This window comes from Cnephaeus nilssonii (genome assembly GCF_951640355.1).
Source record: "Cnephaeus nilssonii genome assembly, chromosome: 16".
Lineage (NCBI taxonomy): Eukaryota > Metazoa > Chordata > Mammalia > Chiroptera > Vespertilionidae > Cnephaeus > Cnephaeus nilssonii.
In genome coordinates, this window is record NC_137087.1 from 3,146,027 (window position 1) to 3,167,022 (window position 20,996).

The window sequence follows — 20,996 nt, forward strand, 5'->3', positions numbered from 1 at the left end:
CCCTGCTCCCACACCTTTCCTTTTGTGCAGAAGTGGCCATCTTTTTAATCAACTCATTTAACATCTATATATGTAAAAGCCTAAACGACCATCGCAACTGAAGGGACGGCTGAACAGTCTGCATGGGGTGACCAGGCCGGCAGGGGGGTCAGTGAGGGGCGACCAGGCCGGCAGAGGGGGGACAGTGAGGGGTGGCCAAAAGACTGAACAGCAGGCTGTGTGGGGCGACCAGGCCCACAGAGGGGGGTGATTGGGGGCAACCAGGCCAGCAGGGGGTCAGTGAGGGGCGACCAGGCCAGCAGAGGGGGGGGCAGTGAGGGGTGACCAGTCCAGCGAGGGGGGGCAGTTGGGGGCAACCAGGCCAGCAGGGGGCAGCAAGGGGCGACCAGGATGTCAGGGGGCAGTTAGGGGTGACTAGGCTGGCAGGTGGGGAAAGTTGGGGGTGACCAGGCCAGCAGGGGGTGCAGTTAGGGGCAATCAGGCAGGCAGGCAGGTGAGCAGTTTGGAACTAGTGGTCCCGGATTGTGAGAGGGATGTCTGACTGCCGGTTTAGGTCTGATATCCAGGATCGGGCCTAAACCAGCAGTTGGGCATCGCCCAAGGGGTCCTGGATTGGAGAGGGTGCAGGCTGGGCTGAGGGGACCCCTACCACGTGCACGAATTTCGTGCACCGAACCTCTAGTTTACTATAATGAGAACCAAAACTTAAAAAAAAAAATAGCCTTGAATCTAAAACTAACACAGACCCTGACTTCTATCCACCCACAGGCTCTCCCCAGCTCTCCCGCACCCTCTGCACAGCCCCAGCACAGACCTTGTGTTGCATCATCTGTGTGTGTGGGGGGGGGGGTGCGAGAATCCTCCATATTATTAAAAGGGTGTCATGTTGTAAGTTATTTCCATTAGCGGACCCGGGTGAAATTGCGTTTACTCATTCTTATTCTGCTAAGTTTCATCCACACATTGCATGGCGCCTGAGTGGATTCGTTCTCTGCCGGTTACATGTTTGCCTTTTCAGGCTCAGTTGGATTGTTTCCAGGGCTTTGGCTCCACAAGCAAGGCTCCCATGGCCTCTCTTGTCTCTGGGATGCGTACGGAAGCTCACTTTGGGTGGATACGTGGGAGTGGAACTGATGGTCATAGGGTATGTAAATATTCCATTTTATAAAAGAATGGCACACTTGTTTCTGAAGTGGCTGTACTGAGGACACTCTCCCAGCGATTAGCCACCTGTCACACCTGCCCACCTCTCATTTTGTGTGAATCTAGTTGATGGAAAATGAAATATCTTTTTGGTCCCAATTGGCATTTCCTGGATCACTAATGATTTTGAATATCTCCTCACATAATTATTGGCCATATGTGTTGTCTCTTCTGTGCAAGACTTTAGCTTACTTTTCTATTAAATTGTTTGAACTTTTCTCCCTGATTTGTAGAAGTTCTTCATGAATCTGGTGTTAGTCCTGTATTGGGTACATGCCTTGTAAATATCCCCTGCCCCTGTGATATGTGCTTTTTTATTTTTTACGTGTCTTGTAGGTAATAGAAGTTTAATAAAGGCAGAAGTAGCTATCCTTTCTTTCATCACAAGTGCTTTTGTAGCACTGCTGCAATGAACCCTGGGAGTTCCCTGTGTGGGTGGAGAATGGCTCTGAGAGACGAGGAAGCAGGGAGGGATGCTCAAAGGCCACTTGGCCCAGGCGGCTCATTAATGAGAGGCCTTACATCAACTGTGTACTCATTATCTCCACATGAGGCATCTACAGCACAAGCTGCCCGGCCAGGGATGAGGGGAGACCGACCGCTGAGGGTCAGAGCGCCATCCTATGCAGGAGTTAATAAATCAGTAAGCATGGCAATAGCAACATTGATGTTGCATTTTATTACTTTTGCCAAGGTATCACTTGGTTAAATGTAAATATTCAAGGTCTGCCATAACATGAACTTTTATGTGTTTTAAGTGTCTGGAGACCCCAGATTGGCCCAGCCTCACTCAACTTTGAGGGTTCCTGGTGGGAAAAGCGCCACAGGTGCTGGAGGGCATGGAGCTGGCACCCGCAGGCACCTGTGGCAGGCAGAGCTGGCACCCGCAGGCACCTGTGGCAGGTGGAGCTGGGACCCACAGGCACCTGTGGCAGGCAGAGCTGGCACCCGCAGGCACCTGTGGCAGGTGGAGCTGGGACGCGCAGGCACCTGTGTCAGGCAGAGCTGGCACCCGCAGGCACCTGTGGCAGGTGGAGCTGGCACCCGCAGGCACCTGTGGCAGGTGGAGCTGGGACGCGCAGGCACCTGTGGCAGGTGGAGCTGGGACGCGCAGGCACCTGTGGCAGGTGGAGCTGGGACGCTCAGGCACCTGTGGCCGGCTCCAGAACCAGACACTCTGCTGTCTAAGTGGCTGAGCACTCTGTACTAACTAACTGCAGTGTGAGAATGCGCACCCCTGGGCTCTCACTCCACAAGGAGCACAGAGCCAGTCACTGTGTCCCCCCCTGGACAGGAGCCACATTCAGCCTCAAGATCCCCTTGCTCTGCAGCAGGACCCAGGCCTCTGCCTCTCTCCCTGGGTCCGTGGGCTCCCCTTGGGGGGCTGGGAGGGTTCAGAGGACCCTTGTCATCATGAAGAGCAGGCCGGTGGGTCCTGGTGGCCCTGGAGTGTTCCCCAGACGGTCCCCTCATAGCCATGGTGCTCTGCAGTAAGACCATCTGCCAGCAAGTGGCTGGGGATATGGAACACAGGTGTGTGCACGAGTGTGAGTATGTGGGGCCATGGGTGACAGTGTGTGAGAACCTGTGAGACGGGGGTTCTCAGAGGGGACTTACACACAGAGGGGCTTACACCAGAAAAAAGTGAGGAGACACCGAGGCAGGCTGGACAGGGACAGGTGTGTGTGTGTGTGTGTGTGTGTGTGTGTGTGTGTGTGTGTGTGTGACATTGTGTGTGTGAGTCTGTCTGAGGGTGTATATGTGAGAGAGAGGCACGTGGCATGTGTGTGGAAGGTGCCATAGGTACAAGGGAGGGGGTGCTGAGGCACCCTGGCCAGTGCCTGCTCACAGGGGCTCGCTGTCTCACACCGTTCGCTAATGACCACAGGGACAGCAGCCCTGGAAGCCAGCACCACTGGACAGAGGGTCCCACGACCAGCAGCTGCTGACACCACCTTCTCTCACCATCTTCCTCCTCACTGACCGCCAAGGCCCGTGCTGGATAAAGGTAAACTCTTCAGCCTGAACCCCTGGTGTCGCACCCTAAGGGGAGGTGATGCAGTGTCTGATTTTATCTGTGTAATCTAATAAAGAGGGAATATGCAAATTGACCGGCACCCATCACAAAGATGGCTGCGCCCACAGCGGAGGCCAAGCTCCTGTAATGAGACTTAATGAGCAATCAGCAGGGACCTGAGGTTGTGTGGCGCTGGGCCGGGGCTGGTGACCTGAGGCTGTATCCCGCCTGGTGGGGCTTGATGGGGAATCTCAGGCTGTGGCCCCCACCCAGCGGAGCTTGACAGGGAACCTCAAGGCATGCCCCCCAACCCAGCCCAGGCTGTGGGACCTCAGGCCATGCTCCCTTCCCCAGTGCCAGGCCAGAGGACCTCAGGCCACGCCCCCCACGTGGTGGGGCTTGACAGGGGACCTCAGGCCATGCCCCTCACCCAGCAAGGATTGACAAGGGAGCTCAGGCCGTGCCCCTGGCCCGATGGGGCTTGACAGGGGCCTCAATGCACGCCTCCTGCCCCAGTGCTGGGCTAGGGGACCTGAGGCTGCGCCTCCTGCCCAGTGGGGCTTGAAAAGGGTGGGACCGGCTGGGTCTAGATCTCACCCAATGGGGGTGCTGGTCGGGTCTGGGTCTCACACGATTTTGAGGTGCATGTGGGTGGGCGGGGACTTGACTCTAGGTCCCTCGGTGCGCCCCAGACTCTGACAGGAAGAAGGTTTTCATATACATTTTACTAATTTTCTTTCATCTCTGACACTTCTATTATAGAGAAAGGGCAAATAGCAATATTAAAATATTTCCTCTAATTAATCCCCTTTTAATGTGCACGAATTTCATGTACCTGGTCACTAGTGGGATAATAATGATTAATTCATTTCACGGTGGAAATTAACTGAAATAAATGAGCAAATTCTAACACACTCCTGAAGAAGGTGATGGCTTTTCTCTGCCCTTCCCCTCTTCTGGCTTCTCCCAGCCTTACCCTCCCTCAGTTCCCCCAACACAGCCTGCATCCTCGGCCTGATGCCCTCACCACCATCTCCCAGGCACAACCTTCGCCACCGGCAGACCCACGCACACCGCCCTCCCTCCCTCCCTCCACGTGCTGCCTGGCCTCTCATTCCTTTTGCGAACTGTTCTCATGCGGGGTGGCAGGCACCTCGGGGTCAGCACCCTGTGAGGCCACAGGAAGGAGACCCATGTCTCAGGCTTAAGCAGCCTGCTGTCACTGACTCCTTGAAAACTCACCGTCTGGTACCTAACAAGCAACCCCTCTGTGTGTTGCCACGAATGTGCGTCTACCCGGGAAACATGTGCGGCCACGTGGCAGCCACGTGCTGGGAGAAATGCGATCTCCCTGCGGGAGGTGGGAGTTCTGCAGTGACGGGGCTGTCGCCCCCCCCTCCCCGGGGCGGGGAAGGGTGACCACGCCCACAGCACAGCACCCTGCCCGGGGCCAGCTCCCAGCTCCTGCCTACCTTCCTGATGCCTTCCGAGGGGCTGGACACGCAGTTGTCGGCGCCCCCGTTCTTGCTGATGGTCCGCCAGAGCTCGGCAAACGTGCTGTCCTGCTCCAGGGGGTTGGTGCCCTTGGCTCGGAAGTACTCATACACGGCCGAGCCACGCACCGTGCCGTACGGCAGCTCCACCTGCTTGGACAGGTCCTGGAACGTCCTGAAAGGCAAACAGGCTGTGAGCCACGGCCCAGGCTGCCCACGGAAGGGCCGAACATGGGCTGCGAGGCCTCCTGAGGTCCGAGCCCAGGAGTGGCCCCTGACCCCACTGCTCACCCCGACCCCAGCCGCACAGACCCCTCAGCCCAGGGCGAGACTTGCCAAGGCCGCCATCTATCAAAGTTGTGTTTCCTCAGTGAAGATTAATTTGGTAAAGTGCTGAGCACCTCAGACCAGGGCCTATGCTGAGCTCAAGGGACAGAGGATGAGCAGGCCATGACCCTGCCCCCAGGAGCTCGGCGTCCAGCTGTGGAGACTCGCAGAGACAATCTCAAGTGAGCCTCAGGGAAGGGAGGCGGGTGCTGGCGGTCTCCACCCCACAGCCAGGGCACAGGCAGAGGGCATGCTGGGAGGTTGAGCACAGCCCTGCCCTGGAGCCCCGGAGCTGGCCCGGGCAGACGCCCTGGGCTCTGTGCCAGTTTAGAGGCGGGCCCTCCACAGCTGGCAGCTGGGCGAGGCCCACCCCCTCTCACCCTCCGAGCATCGCCCGCCACTTTGTTTTTCAACAAAGAGATAAATCTGGGCTTTTCTATGAGATCAGTTGACTTTTAAGTGTTGGCAATTATTTAAAAGATGGCAAAGATAAAACAAAACGCTCCTGAGGGCCTCGGGTGGCGGTCTGTGAGGAGCAGCCATAGCTCTCGGCCAGGCGCAGTGAAGGAGGGCGGGTCCCGGGAAGCCCAGGCCGCCCGGGCCGCAGGGGAGGAGAGCCCTGGTGAGAGCGGTCCACCCAGTGGGCTCCACGCTCAGCTGCTCCGGATGCACGTCCCGGCTGGTGTGGGGGAGAATGTCTCCCCCAAAACAGAACTGCAGGGAACCAAGGCCTCCGTGGTGAGGAGCCTCTTGCTGCAGCCGCTCAGCCTGTACTCATGTCTCTTCTGGAAACCTGTGGCCTTTTCATCAGCCGGAACCCCCTCACCGCCTCTCACTGAGTCAGAGTTCCGAGGAGACCCAACCTCCTCCACCTGACCTTCACCCCCTCCTCCCCTGGCCTCGTCTCCGCGGGCCCTCACAGCCGGAGCCTCTGCTGAAATGAGAAGTCCCCAGGCCGCAGCGGCCCTCCCCTGGGGTCCCCTAGTTCACCCACCCACCCACCCATAAGCTTCTGCCTCCACAAACCTCCTGGAGACCCAGCGCCACTCTCCCCGGAGCCACGGCTGCGCCCCCACCCTGGGCCGCTCTGCTCTGCTGCCTTCAGAGGCCGCGCAGCCTGTGAGGGCAGGCGGGTGGGGGGGCCAGGCCTCCCTGCCAGCACCCCTCACAGCCTGCGGCTGGCCAAGTGTGCCTCAGTTTTCACATCCTTTAGAAGTGAGGTCAGCAGCGGAGCCTGCCAAGGAGGGGTGGCGTGCTCAGCCCCAGAGCAGCCGTGCCCAGGGCAGACCCGGTGTGACGCGGAGTGTCCTCCGTGTGTCCTCCGTGGAGTGTGACAGCCTGAGGACCCAGGCTGGGCGCCGTCCTGCCGCAGCGCTGGCCCGGCTCCCCGGCCTCGGTGCAGGAGCCAGCACCAGGGACGCCTCTTGCTCGGCGGCCGCTCCGCGCTCCGCAGCCCGGGCTCAGCGCAGGACCAGAGCTCAGCATTCATTTCATGCATCGCAGATGAAAGGGAGCACAAAGTAACACGTTTGGTGAAGAAATCTTTCTAATTATTGCCCATTATTTTTATCTAATTAAAGCAAGATGCTCCTTTGCTCGCAGGGCCTGAGGGCTATACCTCCGCAGTAACTGCCTGTGCAGGAGGAACATTTGCCACATGTTTTTATGTTCGCCATGGCAACACAAGCACACCCGGCTCTGCGGGGCGGGAAGCGCCGGATGGCTGGTGCAGGGAGGTAAACTGGCTGCTCTGCGGTGTCCACGGCCTGGGTTTAGGCGCAGCCTCTGGGCTCTCAGCGCCGGGCTCCCTCCCGCATCTGAAAGGAGATGCTCTCTCCTCAGGACATTTGTTGACGATGGTGACCTGCCCAGAGCTTCCGCGAGCACCTCTGGATGACAAAGAGGCTGCCTCACATCCCTGCTGTCTGCGCTCAGCGTTCCCACCGCAAAATGCCCCTCACTCTTCGCTCTACCAGCCGGGGGTCGGCCCAGGCCTCCACCCATCCGTCCAGGACCTTTAGTCTGCAGGGAGGGATCTCCCACCCAAATGCAGCGTCCTCTCTCAAGGAACATCTCCAGCTCACAATGTGCCCAGCACACACCGGGCACTGCCCCCATCTCAGCGGACGGGCCTGTAGAAAGCCATTTGGAGGTTTGAACAGGGAGCCCAGCTACTCACACCCCGAATTGGCCATCTCCCTGGCCGCTCCCCCTCTCGTCGGGGTGCAAATGTGGAAGGGACACAGCCGGAGGACTATCACCCAGGCTCCCAGCCCACATGGGCAGCCAGCAGAAAGCAGGTGTCCGCGTCAGACAGGACGCCCGTCCGTCCACACCAGGGGCGCCAGCCCCAAGAAGCGGCCCGGGCAGCACACTTACTCCAGCCTGCTTGTCAGTCTAGGCTCTTCAGCACCACCCACTGGAGAGCACCCCCAGGGAAATGAGGAGCACTTGTTGGAGACCGGTGTAAGCTGGCACGGCCCTTGCACTCGAAAGGGCTGGCAAGACCCAGCCCCCTACCCACACAGTTTTCCCAGGCCTGTTTGGATGGCGGTTATCAGTAGAATGAGAGCAACCCTTTCATGCCTTACCAAGAAGTCTGTAACTATTTACCGAGATTTGCTGTACCGAGAATTTGTCCTTCTGCTCTGTCTCTCCCTTAGAGATTAAGAGAAACAAAGAGTACATTCCTCTTCACAGACCTCCTATTCAGTATTTTGTGTATAAAAGGCATTACGCAGTTAATAAACTCACTACAGACTCTCGATGACTTGTAGTTCTCCCTATCCCGCTGTCCTATCTTGCTTTCTTTTTTTTTTTAGAAAATAAGTAATTTTATTTTTTAAACATTTTTTAACAATTTATTTTTTTAATTACTTTATTGATTAAGGTATCACATGTTTGTCATCAACACCCCCATTCCCTTCCCAAACCCCCCCCACACGCATGCCCCCCTCCCCCTGTTGTCCGTGATCACTAGTTAGGCTCATATGCAAGCACACAAGTCCTTTGGTACAGCATAAAATTTCCAAAAGCCTCCCAATATTTAAACCAAAAAAGGGGGGATAGTAGAAGAATATCATGTAAGGAAAAATATCCTATAAATAAATTACATCTAGAAAATTTTTACTTTAGAAAATTAACTTTCATTTGTAATGCTAACAGCAAGACACCCAGGTAAAACATACATGGTGTCAAAACAAGCCAAAGGAAAATCGTTTGGGCAAAAAAATGAAAAAGGATCGCAAGTCAAATTTATAGAAAATATTCCTTTATTAACTTTTGGTCGAGAATATGTTTGTATATTTTCAGAAAACAACTCCAAGACCATGTGTATTCCTGCAACAGAGAGGAATTGACAGGAGTGCTCCAGCCATGAAGTCTTTCTTTCTTTTCTCAATTCCCACCTCCCCACCTCAGCCCGGTTCAACCGGCAGGCTGGCCCTGACAGCCACTCATCAGAGGCGGGGCTTCCATAAGCCTGTGGTGCCTGGTGCAACTGGCCGAGGCCATTCCAACAGTTGTTCCACTAGCAGCAACAGAGCAGCTAACCTACGAGGTAGGACTCAGCAGCACATGAAGCAAGGACTGGACGCTGGGCACCCCCAAGGCGTCCACAGCGCGGGCCGGGTGGGCAGAGAAGTGGCCGCATAAGAGACTAGAGTGGCGTTCTGCAGGCCCTGGGAGCTCAGCAGAGGCTGTCAGCTCCTGAGAAAAGGGAAGACCTCCTAGAGAGGAAGCTGTAAACCAGGCACAAAGGCTGGGAGGTGGCGAGCTGGAGAGCCAGGGAAGAGTGTTGTGGGAAGAGCAGGCATTCCCTGAGGAGGCCCTGACACGTGAAGAAACTTGGAAGCATGCACTCAGCTAAAACAACGCAGGTCTGGAATCAGACAGACTGAGAGGTGAATCCTGACTCTGAACAGCGCAGTGTTTGAGGCAGACCAGTCATTCTCAAAGTGGTCTTCAGGCATCAGCACTGCCTGGGACCTTCTGAGAAATGCAAATTCTGGGGCCCCACCTCAGATCTACTGAAGCAGAAACCTTGGGGTGGCACTCAGCCATTTGTTTTCACAGCCCTCAGGTGATTCCGATGTAGGCGCAAGTCCATGACCACTCACTGAGGCCAGCCATCTAATGTCTGAGGTCTTACTTTTCTTGATGCATACCTTTCTCACAGGATTGGTGAAGATCAAAGATCACAGACATGTGCCTGGCATGCAGTCAGCATTTAATAAATGCCAGCTCCTCTGTTAGGCCATCAACAGGTGTTGCAATGGTTGAAGCCGAGAAGCCATGTGAGGAGAGATGGGTGACAGTGCCCAGGTGTTCACACCTGGATGGAAGCAATTGTGGGCAGGAACACATTTCCAGGGATTGCAGGCTCATGACATTGGCCCATCTAGTAAGATGCCTGTGGTAGATCTTGTCTCCATCTTGTTGCCAAGACAAGCCAATGACTCACTATAGCACCCGATGTAGTCATCTTAGGGTGCCCGAATTGAAGATCTGAGAAAGTCTGAACCCAGGATGTGCATGGGACATCAGACCCTTGCTCAGTGGATCGTCATGGTGACTCCGTAGCAGAGGCCTCCCTGAGGAAGTAGTGAGCATCTGGGTGAGGAAAGCTGCTACAGAAGATGTCTTTAAAAGCATCAGCACCGGTGAGTAGAATGAAGGAAAAAATAAAGATCAGAGCAGAAATAAACAAAATAGAGACTAAAAAACAATACAAAAAAGATCAATGAAACCAAGAGTAGGTTCTCTGAAAAGATAAATAAGATTGGCAAACCTTTAACCAGACTCATGAACAAAAAAAGCAAGAGGGCCTAAATAAATGAAATCTGAAATGAAAGAGAAGTAACAACTGACACCAAAGAAATACAAAGGATTGTAAGAAAGTATTATGAACAAGCCAACAAATTGGACAACCTGAGAGAAATGGACAAATTCCTAGAAACATACAATCTTCCAAAACTAAATCAAGAAGAATCAGAGAATTTTAATAGACAGATTACAACTAGAGAAATTAAAGCAGTAATCAAAAAACTTCCAAACCAACAAAAGCCCTGATGGCTTTACAGGTGAATTTTACCAAAGATTGAAAGAAGAACTAACACCTATCCTTCTCAAACTATTCCAAAAAATTCAAGAGGAGGAAAGACTCCCAAACTAATTTTACGGGGCCAGGATTATCCTAATTCCAAAGCCAGATAAAGACACTACAAAAATAGAAAATTATAAGCCAATATCCCTGATGAACAGAGGAGCTAAAATCCTCAACAAAATATTAGCAAATGGGATCCAATAATACATTAATAAGATCATACACCATGACTAAGTGAGGTCTATTCCAGAGATGCAAGGCTGATACAATATTCGCAAATCAATAAACATGATACACCACAAAAACAAAATGGAGGATAAAAATCATATAATCATATCAATAGGTCCAGAAATGGCATTTGATAAAATCCAGCAACTATTTATGATGAAAACTCTCAGCAAAATGGGAATAGAGGAAGCATTTCCCAACATAATAAAGACCATATATGACAAACCTACAGCCAACATCATACTAAATGGGCAAAAAATACAAGCATTCCCCATAAGATCAGGAACAAGACAGAGTTGTCTGCGTTCACCACTCTTATTCAACATAGTATTGGAAGTCCTAGTCAGAGCGATCAGACAAGCAGAAGATATAAAAGGCACCCAAATTGGAAAGAAAGAAATAAAACTGTCATTATTTGCAGATGACATGATACTGTATATAGAGAATCTAAAGATTCCACCAAAAAAAAAAAAAACTACTAAAACTGATAAATGAATTCAGTAAAGCAGCAAGATACAATATAAATATCCAGAAATCAGTTGCATTTTTATACACCAATAATGAACTATCAGAAATGGAAACTAAAAAACAATCCTATTCATAATTGCTTCAAAAAGAATAAAATAACTAGGGATAAAGTTAACTAACGATGTAAAAGACCTGTATTCAGAAAATTACAAGACACTGAAGAAAGAAATTGAAGAAGATACAAATAAATGGAAGCATATACCATGTTCATGGATTGGAAGAATTAACATAATTAAAATGTCCATACTACCCAAAGCAATCTATAGATTCAACACAATTCTTATCAAGATGCCAGTGGCATATTTCACAAAACCAGAACATATACAATATTCCAAATATTTATTTGGAATCACAAAAGACCCAGAGTAGATACAGTGATCTTGAGAGGGAAAAAAAAAAGTTGGAAGAATTACACAACCTGATATCAAACTATACTGCAAGGTCATAGTAATCAAAACAGCCTGTTACTGACATGAAAAATACATAAATCAATGGAACAGACTAGAGATCCTGGAAATAAACCCACACCTTTTAGTCCATTAATATTTGGCAAAGGAGATGAAAACATACAATGAGCGAAAGACAGTTTATTCAATAAATGGAATTGGGAAAATTGGACAGATATGTGCAAAACAATGAAACTAGACTATCTCCTTACTCCACACACAAGAATAAACTAAAAATGGATTAAATACTTAAATGTTAAACTAGAAGCTATAAAAATCCTAAAAGAAAACAGGCCATAAAATCTTGTTTTCACAGCCCTCTGTAGCAATATTTTTTCTGATATATCTCCTAGGGCAAGGGAAACAACATACAAAATAAACAAATGGGATTACATCAAATTAAAAAGATTTTGTATAGCAAAGTAAACTGCTAAGAGAATGAAAAGACAACACCTGAATGAGAGAACATATTTGCCAATGACTCATCTAATAAGGGGTTAATCCAAAATGTATAAAGAGCTTATAAAACTCAACACTAAAAAAAGAATCCAATTAGAAAATAGGCAAAGGACCTGAGTAGAAACTTCTCCAAAGAGCACATACAGGCCAATAGACACATGAAAAGATGCTCAATGTCACTATCATCAGAGAGCTGAAAATTAAAACCATAATGAGACATCACCTCACACTCAGAATGGCTATCATTAATGAATCAACAAATAAGTGTTGGTGAAGATGTGGAAAAAAAGGGAACCCTTGTGTACGGCTGGTGGGAATGCAGACTGGTACAGCCACTGTGGAAAACAGTATGGAGTTTCTTCAAAAAATTAAAAATGGAATTGCCTTATGACCTAGAAATTCTACTTCTGAGAAATCTGAAAGACTAATTCAAAAGAATATATGCACCCTATTTCATTGCATTATTTACAACTAGAGGCCTGGTGCACGAATTCGTGTACCAGTGGGGTCCCTCAGCCTGGCCTGTGGGATCGGGCCAAAACTGGCTCTCTGACATCCCCAGAGGGGTCCTGGATTGCAAGAGGGCACAGGCCAGCCCGAGGGACCCCACTGGTGCATGATCGGGGCCAGGGATAGATGTGGGAAGTTGGCCAGTTGGTGAGGGACCCAGACAGGGCATGTCTGGCCCGTCTTGCGCAGTCCCGATCAGTCAGACCCCAGCAGCAAGCTAACCTACTGGTTGGAGCGTCTGCCCCTGGTGGTCAGTGCACGTCATAGTGACCAGTTGAGTTGCCTTAGCATATCATTAGCATATTACGCTTTGATTGGTTGAACGAACAACTGGACGACTGGACACTTAGCATATTAGACTTTTATTATATAAGATAGTTAAGATCTGGAATCAGCCGAAGTGCCCATCAGTAGGTGAGTAAATAAAATAGCTATGGGACATTTACACAATGGAATACTACTAGGCTATAAAAACGAATAAATTTTACCCTTTGCAACCACATGGATAGGCCTGGAGAGTACTATGCTAAGACAAATAAGCCAGTCAGAAAAAGACAAGTACCACATAATTTCACTCAGATATGAAATTTAATAAACAAACTGAATTGCCAAGTAAAATAGAAACAGATTCATAGAGAGAGAGCAGGCAGACAGCTCTGGTGGGGCGATGTTGGGAGAGTAGGAGAGGAGGGATTGAGCAAAAAAGAAAAAAGAGAGAAAGAACTCATGGGCATGGACAACAGTGTGGTGACAGCTGGGGGAGAGGTGGAAGGGGTACAGGGTGGATAAATGGTGATGGAAACAATAAAAGCATCACTGCCCAGGCTGTCCACCTGGTCTGGATTCACTGCTCAGATGTCAAGGTGCCAGTGTAGGCATTGCATAGCTTATCTTCATCTCTGTGGTCTGCTCTCTGTCTCTCCTTCACCTCTTAGTCATGTTTGGTGCTGGCATCCTCCCAGGGCAAAGCTCAGCCTCTCCTCCAACTATCCTTTTCAGCCAATACCTGTCACTCAAAGGGACACTAACTGAAACTGGGTTTGGGACCAAGGGAGCTGCTTCTCTGAATCTCTTGCCCTGGACTGCTGATCTTGGGTGGTCTCGTAACTGAAAACGTAGCTGACTCCTACGCGCACATCGGACTGCTTTGCCAAAGGAGTTCGTAAGCGTACCCTGCCTGTGAGAGTGGCTCCTCCAGTTAAACATGTACCTTCTGGCAGACCCACACGGTCTCCTGAAGCTGTGGCCAAGGACAGTCTGTCTAGCTTAGAACCCCTCCCTTCCTCCTCACACCTTTCTCCATAAATCAGTCTTACTATTTCCCAGGTACATTTTCAGTAACAAAGAGATAAATGTGTTTGCAATGTGAGAAAAATCAATACTACAGAATTTATAAATATATCTTTGCATGTTGCAGAAATATTTACATTGGCAATGGAGATAAATACACTTGCCACAAGAGCAGAATCAATACACATTCTATGTAAAACAGATTTCAAAAACTGCGAGGTTGCCACAATCATGGCTCTGATAAGTTTAAGTCCCAAAGCCCTATTATTCATCCTTAAAGAGAAAAGGAAGTTGTGGAGTAGCCAAAGGCATGTGGTGGAGTCTTCATCTTTGCTATTGCCGGCCTTAACTATAGCCCCAGATGCTTTGCTATCCTCCAGCGTCCACTTTTCTCCTCTCAGGTCCGATTCCACAGGCGCGGCTGCCGCACAGACCAGTGGGTATTGCATGGCTGCATCTCCACAGCCTGCTTACAGAACCTTTGGGCACAGTGCTGCCATCTCCCTGTCCCCCATGCCTTGTGTTCCCTCTGATATTTCTCCCACACACTGTACTCCTGCCCTGAAGTTTGCCACATTTCCCATTCTCTCCTTCCCCGACCAAGGCTCTTCACAGAGGACAGGACCTCAGGTGAAGGCTGAGACACCGCAAGAAGCAAGTTCAACCTTGCACTCTGAAAGGCTTCCCAGGGTCATTCACACATTCATCCATCCATCCATTCATCCAATCATCCTTCCTTCCTTCCTTCCATCCACCCATCCATCCATCCAGTAACCTTTCCTTCTTTCCTTCCTTCTTTCCTTCCTTCCTTCCTTCCTTCCTTCCTTCCTTCCTTCCTTCCTTCCTTCCTTCCTTCCTTCCTTCCATCTATCCATCCATCCTTCCATCCATCCATCCATTCATTAAAGAAAGCATATTTCGTGAGCGTTTGCTCATGTTCTGGATCGAAGGATACAGCATGAACAGAAAGGAACTCCTGCTCTGGTGGAGTTTACCTGGTGGAGGTGGGGACAGAGAAACAAACATGAACAACAACAACACTAACCACAATGGTTACGTGACCTCACAAACTTTCTGTAAGGTACGGACAGTACCTATGTGGGTAATGTGAGCCATCTACTATTCTGTTGCGTATTTCATGGTTTTCTATGTGTTTTCTAGGTGAAGCACTTTAGAAATCTTTCAACAAAGAAAAAGCCGTAGCTTTCCTGCTGGAGGAAAATGGACTGTAGGTCAGATGTGGCCTGGCATCATGTAGTCAGTGGTCAGGAGTGCAGGGGAGATTGATAAAGCAGAATGGGCTTGGAAAGTGATGGGAGAAGTGGTTATATAAAGGGTGCAGGGGGTGAGTTAGCCATTGGAGTGGGCATTGAGAGCACGTGTTTCTCTAATATCCTTCTTGCCAGCCAGCAGTACCTCCATGCTAAGAACACAGCTGGCTCCCAGCACTCAATACCCACAAATATTTGCTGCCACAAACCAATAAAAAAGCAGGATGCATCATTAAGCTTTACTATTTCAGTGCTAGGGCTCCGGGTCCATTATGAGGCTGCATAAATGTGACCAAATGCAAATCAGAGCAACAGCCTCCAGGAGGTGTGCAGGTGCCATCACCGCCTCCTGGCAGGGCCGTGTCCTCCTCTGCTCCCGAGACACAGCCCGAGCTTCTCCTCCCTGCTGGTTCTTGTTTTCACCGCCCTTCCCCCCCTCTTCTCCTTTTTGCACAGGTCTCACCGAGCCCCTCTGTTATGTCAGCTCCTCAGCAGGCAGTCCCGTGATATGCTGGAAGGAAGCTTCGATAATGCTAACTTCCAGACACGCTAATATTGCGTTTGTGTTGCTTCATTTAACGATGGCCATACTTTCTCATGAGGTTGTTAGTATCACCCCATTTCACAGATGAAGAGATGAAGGCTAAAGGAGATGCAGTCATGTAGAGAAGGTCCCAGAAGCAGCAAATGAAAGACTTGTCTTCCTCAAAGCCCAGACTCTTGTAATGGTAAGCAGTCCCTAGGCAAGCAAGGAGAGTTAGCAAGTAAACTGACCATCGAAACCATTGTGCAAATACATTCTAGAAGCAAGCTTAGAGTCCTTGGAACATGATGTTAACACTCCTCCAATGCGGAGATAAGAGACTGGGGTGAGAACAAAGATAGAGGGTTAGCAGAAAAAGAGAAAGTGAAAGTTGACACACAGAAAAGAGGAATAAAAGATGTTCTGGGCAAAGGTGACAGTATTTTCAAAGTGTGGATTACTGAAAGTTTGAAACTTTCTGGGAACATCTAACAGTTTACGGTGAGGAAGCAGAAATGACGAAAACTAAGAAGCACTAAGGGTAGGATCGAGGGAATAGTTACTCATGAAATACTTAGTATAGTATAATGGAATGGGAGTGCAATAATGATGGGAAAGTGAACTTCGCTCACGTTGGTGGTACAGATAAACGTGGGACTCGCATCCTCCCACAACCACATCAAAATTACAAGTAAACTACAGAACAACCATCATTCAGAACCGCCTATAATCTAGCTCAATGGAAATCCTACTGCTAAAGATACAAAGAACAAGCCACACTGAGACTGGGAAGAGGGGAAAAGACCCTGAATGGGCTGGTCTCACACTCATGTGCAGCAGTTAAAAACTGAGGCAGTATGTCAGCTGTAGATACCTTCTGAGGAGCAAGAAGCCCCCAGCTCAACACCAGCCCCTCCACCTCCCAGCCCAGGGTTCTGGTGTCTGGAAGAGAAATCCTAATAACTTCTGTTTATGAAAACCAGTGGGGATTGAGCCTGAGTGAGCAGGAGGCAGACAGAGTCCCAGGTATTCCTCTTACAGGGCCATGCAATCTTTACTTGGACTCACGCCCTCTGAGCTCCAGCTCGAAAGGTACTGAACTGTCCTACGTGGAGGAGGTAAATTATCCAACATCAGGGCAAGCACTCAGAGGGAGCAACTTGCTCCCAGACCAAAGACAGAAGGGCAGGGGCCATTGTTCCTGTGCTGAGCCCTCTTCCTGCAGGGAGGTGCCATATCCTAGCTTCCATCAACCTGGATCACATTATTTGCTCTGCCCTGGGGACTCCCTGAGACCTTTCCCCGCCCAACTCCTGGGTCAAGCCCCTTCCGGTAGCTTTTCTATATAAATGTCTTGGCTTGGTGCATGCTGCTGATGTTCCTAAAATCACTCAAACAAACAGCATCTGGCCTCTGTGTACCCTGTACCTCTCACTAAGTGGCTCCAGGCCTGGCACTAGTGGCAGCTGGCCTTGGTTGGAAGGCTCGCCTCTCCTGGGCACCTCCAAGCACAGCACAAGTAGCCGTCATCTGCAGATAACTTTGTAGCTCATGCTGGGGGTGACCAGGGCAGGGCACAGGCAGCAGCTGACCTTGGCCTGTGCCTCCTGGGAGGCCCCAGTGCCAGGGCACCCAGTGGGCTGCTTTGGACCACATCAACCAACCACCCAACCACCTCCACAAGCAACACACTAACGGAATGAACTCAGCAGGGAACTGAACCCTGCTGAAGTGAGTCCTGTCCCATGGAGTTGGCCCCTGCACAACTGGTCCTCCACAGTGGTCAGGCTAGTCCTCACAACCAATTGGCATCAGGTAAATCCCTCCCATTGACAGTATTTTCAAACCATGGGTGTGTTGAGGAAACAAAACCTTCTGGAAATATCTAACAGTTTACTGTGAGGGAGCAGAAATAATGAATAACTACGAAGCACTAAGGATAGGAGGGAAAGGATAATTATTCAAAAAAAATACTTACAGGAGAGTATAATGAAATAAAAGTGCAAAAATGATGACATGAAAATGAGCTTCTGGTCAAGATTGACAATAACAATCAAGGCTCACAGGAGGGTACACACCGCCCACATGGAGGCAGGGGAACACCTGGAGTGCCCTACTCAGGTGACTGGGGAAGCTGTGCCCCCGGGAGACATAACACCGCTACATAATAAGTTGAAACAAACACAGGGAGGCAGCCAAAACAAGGGGACAAAAAAAATGTGTCACAAATGAAAGAAGAGAAGAAATCTCCAGAAAAGGAACTAAACAAAATGGAGACAAGAAATCTACCAGAAGCAGAGTTCAAAACACTGGTTATAAGGATGCTCAATGAACTCAGGGGAAGAGTAGAGGAACTTAGTGAGAACTGCCACAGAGAGATTGGTAACATAAAAATGAAGATAGAAAACATAAAAAGAAACGAGTCAAAATGAATGAAACACTAACTAAATGAAGAATACATTACAGGGAATCACAGAGTTGGAAGAGATGGAAGCAAAAAAATACCCAATCAGAATAGCAAAAAGAAAAAATAATTCAAAAACATGAGGGAAGTGTAAGGAGCCTCTGGGACAACTTCAAGCATTATGAGGTTGCTGGAAGAAGGAGAGAGAGAGAGCAAGAAATTGAAGACCTATTTGGGAAAAATAATGACATAAAACTTCCCTAACCTGGTGAAGGAAATATACATACAAGTCCAGGAAGCAGAGTCCCAAACAAGATGAACCTAAACAGGCCCACATCAAGATACATCATAATTATAATGCCAAAAGTCAAAGACAAAGAGAGAATCTTAAAACCAGCAAAAGGAAAGCAGCTAGTCACCTACAAGGGAGTACCCATAAGACTACCAGCTGATTTCTCAATAGAAACTTTGCAGGCCTGAAGGGATTGGCATATTCAAAGTGATGAAAGCAAACACCTACAACCAAGATTACTCTTTCTAGCAAAGCTATCAATTAGAATTGAAGGTCAGATAAAGAGCTTCCCAGACAAGAAAAAGCTAAAGGAGTTATCACCACCAAATCAGTATTACAAGAAATGGTAAGCCCTAGCTGGTTTGGTTAGGGTCCTGGGTTCAATTCTGGTCAAAGGCACATGCCTGGATTTCGGGTTCGGTCCCCAGTAGGGTCATGCAGGAGGCAGCCAATCAATGATTCTCTCTCCTCATTGATGTTTCTTTCTCTCTCACCCTCTCCCTTCCTCTCTGAAATCAATAAAAATATATTTTAAAAAACAAAAATAAATGTCAAAAGGTCTTCTTTTGGAAGAAAAACAACAAACTATAAAAGAAATGAATGATACAATTGCAATAAGTACATATCTATCAATAATTACTTTAAATGCAAATGGATTAAATGTTCCAATCAAAAGACATACAGTGACTGAATAGATAACAAGACCCTTACATATGCCATCTACATGAGACTCACTTCAGATTGAAATACACACACAGACTGAAAGTAAAGGGATGGAAAAAGATATTTCATGAAAATGGAAACAAAACAAAAGAAAAAAGCTGGGGGTAACAATACCTATAGCAGACAAAATAGACTTTAAACAAAGGCCATATACAAGAGACAGAGAGAGACCCAGCAATCCTAACTCTAGGTATTTATTTGAATAAACCCAAAACACTAAGATAAAAAAAACATAATCATCCATATGTTTACTTCAGAATTATTTACAATAGTCAAGATATGGACACAACTTAAATGTCCATCAATAAAGGAATGGATAAAGAAGGAATGGATATATATGACTCAGCCAGAAAAAAAAAAAGGGAAATCTTACCATATCCAACAGCATGGATGGACATAGAGGGTGTTGTGCTGAGTGCAATAAGTCAGACAGAGAAAGACAAGTGCCTGATGATTTCACTGATATGTGGAATCTAAAACACAAAGTAAATGAATCAGCAGAACAGAAACAGACTCATAGATCCAGAGAACAGTCTGATGGTTGCCAGGTGAGAGGGTGTTGGGGGAGGGGGGCGATGAAAAAGGTGAAGGGGTTAAGAAGTACAGATTGGTAGTTACAGAATAGTCATGGGGGTGTAAAGCACAGGGAATATAGTCCATAAGACTGTAGACACTATGCAAGGTGTCAGATGGGTACTAGATGTATTGGTATGTTCGCTTTGTAAGTTATATAATGTCTGATCACAGGGTTGTAAACCTGAAACTAATAAAATGTTGTATGTCAACTATAACTAACATTTTAAAAAATAATTTTTAACTGACGGGAAAAGGAACTGCTGATGTTCCCTAGACAAGTACAGGGTCTGTGCGTGGTGAGATGAGCACGCGGGCCTACTGCACAGTGGGCATGGAGGAACTGCAGGATGCTGTCACACGCATTTTAAGGCAGAGCTAAGGGACAGCATGAGCGTGTGCTGTACATGTGTGCATGCATGTGTGCGCAGATGCGTCTAGGGCCTGGGTGTGTCATGGATGAGTGTGCATGGGAGGGCCTCAATGCAGGGAAAACAGAGGGTGGAGGGCGGGTTTGCAGAAAACTCACAACAACAAGGACACAGACTCCGGTGGAAAGGGAAGGAGGGCGCTGTTCTGCTACTGATGCACCTTGTGCGGTTCAGGGGCGCAGGGGCCTCACTTTGTGCCAGGGACTGAGCGAGGGCCGCTGGCTTCGCCTTGGGAAATGCCCTCTGGGACCGCTTGCGACTGTGCTGACCTCCAGGCTGCACCTCTGAGTGCGGAAGAGGCCTTCCCAGACCAACGCCAACAGAGGAGGACGGGCCACTGGGCTAAGCTGGTTTCCTCCGGCCAGGGCGCTCGCAGCCTCACAGCGATGACAAGTGCAGCCAGGGCGCCGCGGAGACCACCTGGCGCTCACGGCTGTGACAGACTCTGCAGCACCCCCGGGCGGCCCCTCCCTCACCAGAGGGCACTGCCTACAGCGGCGGCCCCGAGGCGCTGGCAGAGCTGAGCAGGCCCTGCTGTGTCCTCTGAGTAATTATCCATCACATTAGCTTCTTCGCTTTGGGCAAGGCACCCAGACACCTCTGCCCACGTCCAGCAGTACGCGGTCTGGAGGCAGCAGACACCAGCTGTGGGGCCCCGATAAACCAGCCCTGAAGTCGTGGAAAGGACACCGTGGCTTCTGAGCCCGGCGGGCGAGGAGAAGGACGCTGGCCTGGTGCTCATGCCTCTTATTGGGCCCTCCTCGCAGCCCTGGGAGCAGCTACCAGTCTCGCCGAGAGGGGAGCGAGCTCCTCCAAGAGCTAGAGACACGCACCGGCTCCCAGGCCCCGCTGAGCGTGTGAACTCGCCCGCTCTGGCCACAGGCCTGGCTCCACACCTTCCACTTCCACGTCTTGAGAAGAAGGAGCAAATTAGGGAAGCAGCACAGTACGGTCCGGGACTGCCGTCCAGGACGCCCGGCCTGGGTCCGGGTACTGCCTGGAAGCAGGTACCGCCCTGCTCCGAGGCCCCGTGCAGGCGGCGCAGAGTTTCCTGATGGAGTCAGGCCGTGGCTGTAACGTCACTCTACCACTCGCTAGCTCTGTGACCTTGGACCAGTTACCCACCTTCTCTGTGATCCGTTTCCTCCTCTACCCACCAGGGAGAGTTGCAGAT

The 20,996-nt window shown here is 49.6% G+C and overlaps 1 protein-coding gene across 1 annotated transcript in view; it reads right to left on the reverse strand.

Annotated features, from left to right (window-relative positions):
• The window catches only part of GRID1 (glutamate ionotropic receptor delta type subunit 1), a gene marked incomplete at its 3' end in the record, with an annotated part of 641,508 nt that overhangs the window by 31,288 nt on the left and 589,224 nt on the right, over positions 1-20,996 (reverse strand). The window contains exon 13 of the mRNA XM_079793699.1: positions 4,693-4,888. Within this exon, the coding sequence (XP_079649825.1) occupies positions 4,693-4,888 (196 nt within the window). The remainder of the gene's footprint in view (positions 1-4,692; positions 4,889-20,996) is intronic.